Source organism: Prunus mume, linkage group LG8 (genome assembly GCF_029339155.1).
Source record: "Prunus mume cultivar Tortuosa linkage group LG8, ASM2933915v1, whole genome shotgun sequence".
NCBI classification, from domain to species: domain Eukaryota; kingdom Viridiplantae; phylum Streptophyta; class Magnoliopsida; order Rosales; family Rosaceae; genus Prunus; species Prunus mume.
Window position 1 is genome coordinate 14809357 of NC_142705.1, and position 9517 is coordinate 14818873.

The following is a 9517-nucleotide window of genomic DNA, read 5'->3' on the forward strand; positions in this document are numbered from 1 at the left end:
AAGACAAACGTGATGAGTCCAAAATTTAACCACAATAATTAATCCTCAAAGGGAAAATTAGTGTCACTTTATAATTTGTATAATCCGCCAAGGAAATCAAAATCATGTGACGACGCTTTCCCGCTAATAATGCGCACGTAAACAGTATCCTCTGATTAAATAATCCCACCAACGCGGTAAACTACGTGACGTGGCCTCCATCTATGGCAGTCCACAGGACAAACGTTTTGCGCGCATATGTACGGAATCTTCCCTAGTCGTCCAACCATCCGCGTGTGGACTTCTGGATCTTAAAAGTGCGTTCCCTTTCCCGCTTTCTAGTCGTCCACACCTTTGGCTTCCCCTTCCTGTTCCCTTCCCTCTCTCCCTCTAGTCTTCGCTTCTGAGCGACTCTCTCTTTTTCTGCGTCTCTCTGAATATTGTGAGGACAGAGAAAAAAACAGTGGAACTGGAGAGGTGCGTGAAGGACTTCGTGGTGGAGAACAAGAATCCTTCGGAGGAAACTATTCGGAGATGAGAAAAGCCGTCGCGCTCGTCAAGAACCCTCTTAGGAAGTTCCGCTTCGTCGCCGATCTCGCTAAGCGGTCCGTGGCCAAGAAGAAGAGTGTCCGTGGCCAAGAAGAAGAGTCAAATTCAGGTCTCTCTCTCTCTCAGCTTATGCAGTTTTTACGTTTTTGTTTTGATTTCGTTAAAAAAAAATGAACACGCTGCCGTTTATAGAGGTTTTTGGCCCTGGCCCGATTGTTTGGTTACCGAGAAAAAAAGCGCAGGAAAACAAGAGAAATTAAAACGATTTTCAGTATTTTAATTTGTGTAATTTGGACTGCTAAAAAGGTTGTAAATTAAATCGTCATTTCCTACTGAATGGATGATATTTATTTAGATGAGCATTTTGGATTACAACTCAAAAAATGAAAGAAAGAAAGACAAGAAGTTTTTTCTTTCCTTGGTTTTCTCTGCTGCCAAACAAGCAGGCATAAGGATTTGTTTCGGCTTACAATGAGCCGGTCAATTCTCACTTTAGCTCTTGAAAGTTAAAGTGACTTACTTTGCTCCATTGACGATGTTCTATATTGCCCTTTACCGTCAATTCCATCGAAAAGTCTATTAAGTTTGATGACGTAGTAGAGGTGTTTTAGTAATTTTGTGCACCTAAATTTTTATTCATAAATTTGAGTGGGTAATATGGTAAAATGGAGCCCACCTCCATCATTGATAAAAAAATTAATAACTTTAAAAAATTAAAATACAAACATAAAATTTAAAACTTTAAAAAATTGCTCTCTCTCTCTCTCTCTCTCTCTCTCATCTCTTCGTTTGTTGTTGTTTTGATTTTTGGGACGGGAGGCATGAAACTTGAAAGCTAATTAATGGGTATTATGTGGGAGTGAGATAGAAAAAATCAGAGGGAGGGTTGTTTTGATTTTTGGGATGGGAGGTATGAAACTTGAAAGCTAATTAATGGGCATGGGGGATGGGGTTCTGTGGGAGTAGGGTAGAAAAAACCAGAGGGAGGGGAGGCGTAAGAAATCAGTGGGGTGGGGGGTGGTGGGTTTTGGGTTCTGCCCTGGGAGAGTAGTTGTCGGGGAGGGGGCAATGGGTTTCTGGGTTCTGCAGGGAGGGGTGGGTTGCAGGTTGGGGGAGGGGGAGGAATAGGTTTCTGGGAGGGTGGGTTGTGGGTGGGGGGCTTGTGGGTGGGGGATTACAAGGACAAAGAAGGAATGGGAGGATTTGGTGCGACTGGGGGAGAAGGGATGGGTAGGGTTTTTTTTTCCACATAAAATCTATTTTATTTTCAATTTTATGTGTGTATTTTAATTTTTTAAAGTAATTAGAAAACTTAGGTGCACAAAATTACTAAAATACCACTGCCACGTCATCAAACTTAAAGGACTTTTGGATAAAGTTAACGGTAGGGACAATGTGGAACATCAAATCTTGGATAAGGAGGTAAAGTGAGTCACTTTAAGTTTTAAGGGGTAAAGTGAAAATTGACCAATGTTTCAGGGGGCATTGTAGCACTTAAGCCATTTCTTTATTGTAGTAATGTTTTTCGATCCCCTTCCGTTTTGAGAGCTCGTTATATTGATGCCCCCACCCTAAGGTTGGACTCACGTTTGATTGACTACGAAAATGTAAGGAGATTACATTTATAGACAACTTTGTGTATTAATTTATTGTATTGACGGGCTCCATTACGTCATAGAGATAGGAAAATCATACAACCTTGTGTACTAATTTATTGTATTGGTAGGCTCCATTATGCCTTGGAGATAGGAAAATCATCCGCGTGCATTGCTAGAACAAAAAATGTGAGGTTTGAAATTTTCTTAGAAAAGAAAATATCAATTTTCCGATGCAGTACTTTTTATTTTTGTTTGTGAAGGGACGCTTGGTCGAAATTAGGTACTTGCGTTTAAAATTAAAAACCTCAATTTCATTTGCCTCAACAGAAACGACGCGTAGTAGGTTAGTCTCTGGTTTACATAAAAACGACGCATAGTCAAAAACGTTAAAATAAAAAAAGAGTTTTTCTGGTCGCGCTGATGGGTACGAATATAATAAAAAGACCTGACTTCATCTTCCAATGCAAGGGAACAAAAAATGTAAAAAAATAACGTCTTGTTTGATTATAAAACCAAAAAGGGAGTTGCAGGAGTTGGCAGATCATGCTCAACTATTTGTTTAATTTCAGCTGATTGTGATTTTCAGTCAAACACGGTGCACACACGGATTTGGTCGTCTTTCTGAAATAATAATTGTCACCACCAATTATTACTCCACCAAATGATCATGATAGTTGTTGAAATCCCATAATATACTATTTCAAACCTGGAAGATTATTTTGTTCAAAACAAACAAAATTGAAAAATAGGCTTTTGAATTCTCCCTTTAGAAATATAGGAAAGTTTTTTTCGGTAACATTTGGGCTTCATTTAGGGCTCGTTTGGGAGTGCTTCTGAAAGAGCTAAAAGCGCTTTCTGACAATCGAAAACGCTTTTGACGACATTTGACAAAAAAGTTTAGAAGTGGTTCTAGGCCATAGAAGTGCTTTATGGAGAAGCACTTGCCATGTGCTTTTTCAGGAAGCACTTCGATTTTTAATGAAATTTTCAACAACTTTATAATAAAAACGCTTTTGTTAGAAGCGCTTATGAGCAGAAGTGCTTCCCAGAGAAGTAGTCCCAAACAAGTTATATCAATTGTTTGTTAATAGTTTTGTAAATGTTTGTGTTTTCAGACCTGCAACAACTTTTAATACCTTGTATATATTGAATGCTGAGATGCATTGAGAGTAGTTCAAATCTGATGTAATAACTGATAATAGGACAAGATCTTATTTGAGGACCGTACAGGAGAAACAACTGCATATATGCGTGCAGATGCACAAATTTGGTTGTAAGCTATATATGTTTGAATATACTAGGTGGTTACTCTGTTATTTTCAGTTGAAGACTTTGAATTGTGAACTTCTACTGCTACTATAGTTCTGGGGGACTATGATTGTCATCTGTTTTTTGACTTTGTTATTCTTCTTTGTTTTACCAGGAAAAGATTCACGTTGCTCTTTGCGTTCAGAAAGCAGCACTGCAGTTTATTAAAGGTATCATCTTTAAGTTTATAGGTCAAGTATGTATTCATTCCTTCTCTCTCTTTCTTATGTGATCTTACGAAGCTGGTGCTGGTGATCAATCCAATGAAAAGCCAGGACAGGATGAATACAAGCTGTCTGAAGATGCCAGAACTGCAGGTTTGAGCATTCACCCAGATGAACTTGCATCTATCACGTGTGGCCATGATATTAAGGCCTTGAAAATGCATGGTGCTGGTGATCGATCCAATGAAAAGCCAGGACAGGATGAATACAAGCTGTATGAAGAGCCCAGAACTGCAGGTTTCAGCATTTACCCAGATGAACTTGCATCTATCACGCGTGGCCGTGATATTAAGGCCTTGAAAATGCATGGTGGAATTCATGGGATTTTAAGGAAAGTCTCTGTCTCGCTAGATGAAGGTGTCAAGGATAGTAACATACCAATCAGGCAAAATGTTTATGGCTTAAACCGCTATACGGAGAAACCTCCCGCAACATTTTTTATGTTTGTATGGGAAGCCATACAAGACTTAACATTAATTATCCTTCTGGTATGTGCTGTGGTTTCAATAGGAGTTGGAATTGCCACTGAGGGGTGGCCAAAAGGCATGGACGATGGTGTGGGAATTTTAATTAGTATAGTTTTAGTGGTTATGGTTACTGCCATTAGTGACTACAGACAGTCATTGCAATTCAAGGATTTGGACAGGGAGAAGAAAAAGATTTTCGTTCAGGTCACTAGGGATAAAAAAAGACAAAAAGTTTCCATTTATGACTTGGTTGTTGGAGATATTGTCCATTTGTCAATTGGGGACCAAGTTCCAGCTGATGGATTTTTCATATCAGGATACTCTTTACTGATTGATGTGTCAAGCTTGTCAGGTGAGAATGAGCCGGTGCATGTATATGAAGAGAAGCCTTTTCTTCTTTCAGGAACTAGAGTGCAGGATGGGTCAGGTATAATGCTGGTGACAACAGTTGGTATGAGAACTGAACGGGGAAAGTTGATGGAAACTCTGAGTGAAGGAGAAGAAGGTGAGACCCCACTGCAGGTAAAGCTGAATGATGTTGCTAGAAAGATTGGTAAAATTGGTCTGACTTTTGCTGTGTTGACATTTTTGGTATTGGCAGTAAGATTTTTGGTGGAAAAAATACTTAACAACGAGATCACTGATTGGTCTTCAACCGATGCAGTAATCCTATTGAACTACTTTGCTATTGCGGTAACTATAATTGTTGTTGCAGTTCCCGAAGGATTACTATTGGCAGCAACGCTGAGCCTTGCTTTTGCTATGAAAAAATTAATGAATGATAGGGCACTCGTAAGGCATCTCTCAGCATGTGAGACAATGGGTTCTGCTAATTGCATTTGCACAGATAAAACAGGGACATTAACCACAAACCACATGGTAGTTAACAAGATATGGATATCTGAAAATCTTTTAGATGTAAGAGGTAATGAGAGTAGAGAAATATTGAGATCAGAAATATCTGGAGCATCAAGCATCCTGTTACAGGTTATATTCCAAAATACAAGCTCTCAGGTTATTAAGGAAGATGGAAAGAACTCCATTTTGGGGACACCAACAGAGTCAGCATTATTAGAATTTGGTTTACTTTTGGGTGGCGATTTTGATGCCGTGCGCAGAGAGGTTAATATTCTTAAGGTTGAACCTTTCAATTCTGTGAGGAAGAAAATGTCTGTGCTTGTAGCTCATCCTCATGGTGGGAAACGAGCCTTTTGCAAAGGTGCATCAGAAATAGTACTGGGAATGTGTAACAAATTTATTGACTTTAATGGAGAATCTGTTATTCTCTCCTTAGAACAGGTAAAGATTATCACGGATGTCATTAATTCTTTTGCTTCTGAAGCCTTGAGAACTCTCTGCTTGGCTTTCAAAAATATAGATGACTCTTCCATCGAAAATGACATCCCAGATGATGGCTATACATTGATAGCGGTTGTTGGTATCAAGGATCCTGTGCGCCCTGGGGTCAAGGATGCAGTTCAAACTTGTTTAGCTGCTGGAATAACAGTACGAATGGTCACTGGTGACAATTTAAATACGGCTAAAGCCATAGCTAAAGAATGTGGCATACTCACAGAAAATGGTTTAGCCATAGAAGGACAGGAGTTTCGTAACATGTCTCTTGAGCAGAAGAAAGCTGTTATACCGAGAATTCAGGTTACTAAATAATTTCATTGGAAAATTTTCACCCTCAACCATAACTATTTAAAGATGTTCACAAAAAATTTAAATGTTCATGTGGGTACAGGTGATGGCTCAGTCTTTACCGTTGGATAAGCACACCTTGGTAAAAACTCTGAAAGATGAAGAGGTAGTTGCAGTGACTGGCGATGGGACCAATGACGCTCCTGCTTTGCACGAGGCAGACATTGGACTTGCTATGGGCATAGCAGGAACAGAGGTTTGTGTCTCAGCTACTTTTTCTTGTGTGTATCTCAACCTTGATTACCAATCATCATCTTACTCAAATACCAAAGAGGCATTCCAGCAGGTGCGTGCGTGTAGGAAGGCCGACCACTACATAAGCTAAAAGACTACGACTACAAGCCAAGCCGGAAGCGACTCACTTCTTTTAACTCATTCTATAACACCCATTTTCAGACTGATGATTTAATCCTATGTTTCTCCTTGGAATTTTGGTTCCCATAACTTCTCCTTACTATCACTTTGCAGCTTTTTTTTCCTTAAAACTTTCATATGTTTTCATCCAATAAAATTGATTTACTCCATGACAACTAACATGATTTGTCACATACTCAAACTCATTTCATGTATGTCGCATGTAGCATGCATTGACAAGACACATAATCTTTGATGGTAGGACACATGGCGCATCATGTTACTGAGTAAAACAATTATGTTAAAGATATATTCTTGGTGCCTCGTGCCCTTGTTTACCCTTGGACAGATATAACCTGAAAAAGCCTTAGATGTGATAAGAACTGCCCTCTTCAGTACCCTCCTACCAAGAAGCTGGTGAATGCAACTTGATTGTTGTAGCTTGTATAACATTTACTCGAAAAAGAAATTGGTGTCTTGTTCTTTTTGTCAATTTATGTTGCTTTCTAACACCTCTTGGCTGCTTGATAATTGGATGTTGTTCCTAGTTCTAAATAGCCAATTCATGGATGGTATATGCAGGTTGCCAAGGAAAGTGCCGATGTCATCATATTGGATGACAATTTTAAGACTATAGTAAATGTGGCCAGATGGGGACGTTCAGTGTACGTAAACATTCAAAAGTTTGTGCAGTTCCAGTTGACAGTTAACGTTGTTGCTGTAATAATCAATTTTGTTTCTGCATGTGTCTCAGGTATATTGGTCTGGCAGATTTTTCTCGCATGCTACACCATTATATTTGTTTAGAAATACACAAATAAATAACAATAAATTTCACATCTCTTTCAGGATCTGCTCCCCTTACCCCTGTGCAATTGCTTTGGGTCAACATGATTATGGACCCTCTTGGGGCATTGGCACTGGCAACAGAGCCTCCAAATGATGGACTTATGAAAAGGCCCCCTGTTGGGAGGGGTTCAAGCTTCATAACCAAGGCCATGTGGTGGAATATCATTGGTCAGAGTTTCTATCAACTGATTGTCCTTGGAGTTCTCAATTTCTATGGGAAACAGCTACTTGGACTTTCTGGTTCAGATGCAACTGAAGTTCTAGACACTGTGATATTCAACGCATTTGTGTTTTGCCAGGTACATTTTACTGGTTAAAAACAACACTGGTTTTCTCTTGCATCATCAGCACGTTTAACTTTAATACAGCCTGTAACTTCTTCTGGGCTATGCATGTGTCTGTCTCTCTGAAATCTTAACACACCAGCATAAGTACTTGAATCCCGCATACATATGATGTTTGTTTGCTTTTATTTTTATCAGGTGTTTAATGAGATAAACTGCCGTGACATAGAGAAGATAAACATATTCATGGGCATGTTTGACAGCCAGGTATTCCTAGGCGTCTTGGTTTGCACAGTGGCCTTCCAAGTTATTATAGTAGAGTTCTTGGGAGCTTTTGCTAGCACTGTTCCACTAAGCTGGCAACTATGGTTACTCTGCATTTTACTTGGATCAGTTAGCATGCTTGTTGCAGTTGTGCTCAAGAACCCTCGCATGAGGTTCCGCTTTGTCGTCGATCTCGATAAGCGGTCCGAGGCCGACAGGAACAGTCAAAACCTGGTTTCTCTCTCTCTCTCTCTCTCAGCTTATGCAGTTTTTACGTTTTTGTTTTCATTTCATTAAAAAAATATGAACACGCTGCTGTTTATAGAGCTTTTGCTGGCCTGATTGTTTGGTTACCGAGAAAAATAGGGTAGGAAAACAAAAGAAATTAAAACGATTTTCAGCATTTTAATGAGTAATTTGGACTGCTAAAAATTCTGTGATCGCTAATCGTCGGTTGCAAATTAAATCGTCATTTTTTACTGAAGCCCTCTCAAGCCCATGATCGTGGCTGTAAGTATTGCTAGGCCTCAGAATCCCATTTCCTGGTTTTAGTTTGTGACAGAACCTAACTAGGGCTAGTTTATGCAGATGCCCCTTCATTCTGTCCCAGGCTCATCAACCACAGCCTCCTTTGCTGATCCAGAATTGGCAGAGTTTGAAGCTATGGACTTGGATGCTCAGCTGCAGAGGATTGAAAACCTAGGAGCCACTCCAAGCAAAGCCAAGTTCAAAGCAGTGGATGAGGCGGTGGACAGAATAAAAATCTGGCAGTCGACTGAGCTGGATCTGGATGAGAACAAAGAAATTATTGATCAACTAATGAAAGATCTGGACCTGCTGCACAGGGAGAACATGGCTCCTCGACCTATTCTTGAGATCAGCCTGGGTCTGGCCAAAGATGTAATCAAACTTCACAGCCGATATGAAGATCTCAGACCCTCCTTTAGTGCTTCTGAATTCTGCAAGGCTATTCATGAAGCCAACCTGGTGGAATATCATAAGCAGAAGTCAAAACTGGAAGTATTGGTTGCAGACTACAAGGAGACTAAATCTGCCGCTGATAAGTTGGAGAAGGACATTGAGGACCTCAAGAAGCAACTAGTTGCACTGAGGGAGAGGCAAAAGAATATTGGAGCTGGATTAGGTGCGAAGACCAAGTCCACCTTCCTTATGCAGAGCATGGTCTCAGCTTCAAGGCATGAACTAGAGATTGCAGAGGTCTCCATTCATCAAGGAGTGCTTCTCCAGAAGGAGATCTCCATTAAGAAGGCTGGATTGCAGGAGACTCTCAAGAAACTAGGCCTCTAGAAAATATCTATTATGTAACATTTATTAATGACAATTATGAATGAAAAGTTCTATTTATTTATGCCAATCTTGCATTTTCGTGTTCTCGCCTCATTCAAACATCACAGATGGGTAGAATAGACAAAAATGAACCACATATATACATAAGCTATTCAAAAGTCAAGCAATTGTTCTATCCACCTCTCCTTCGATCCTTGGATCTGTGTATACTACTTGTGAATCCCACATAGTTGGATAGAACTTCTTTAACCATTTGCCATTAATCGGTGCAGCATGGACTTCTTCATCTTGGTCCTGTAACCTTTATGCCCCCAATCCAAGGACTTGTTTAATTAGAAAAGGGCCTTCACATGTGGGTGACCATTTTCCATAACCAGCCACGTGGGATCCAAAGGGCAGAACTACTCTCCAAACAATTTCTCCCTCTTTAAAACTATTGTTTTTAACTCTCTTATTATAAGCTCTTGCCACAGCTTCTTTTCCTGCTAAGAGTTTGTTGCGGGTATCAATTCTGCTCGTGTAACATTGCATGTGAATAGTCTTCTCCAACTAAGTTATGCTGTTGGGCAATGACACATGGATTCTATGGATATAGCCAATGCAGATTTGCTGAGTAGAGCTCACATTTA

At 39.9% G+C, this 9517-nt stretch overlaps 1 protein-coding gene across 2 annotated transcripts; it reads left to right on the plus strand.

The window, feature by feature from the left end:
* The first annotated feature begins 521 nt into the window (after positions 1-521).
* On the plus strand, positions 522-8955 carry LOC103342459 (putative calcium-transporting ATPase 11, plasma membrane-type). 2 transcript variants are annotated; one of them, XM_089043467.1, is made up of 8 exons: positions 522-637; positions 3550-3604; positions 3710-5781; positions 5873-6025; positions 6766-6937; positions 7033-7331; positions 7515-7814; positions 8169-8955. In XM_089043467.1, the coding sequence occupies exons 3-8, from the start codon at positions 3817-3819 to the stop codon at positions 8886-8888; spliced, it is 3609 nt and encodes a 1202-aa protein (XP_088899593.1). In that variant the 5' UTR covers positions 522-637; positions 3550-3604; positions 3710-3816; the 3' UTR covers positions 8889-8955. The 2 variants fall into 2 exon arrangements, with proteins under 2 accessions (XP_088899593.1, XP_088899591.1); XM_089043465.1 differs by lacking the exon at positions 522-637 and having other exon boundaries at positions 3563-3604; positions 3706-5781.
* The last annotated feature ends 562 nt before the right edge of the window (positions 8956-9517 follow it).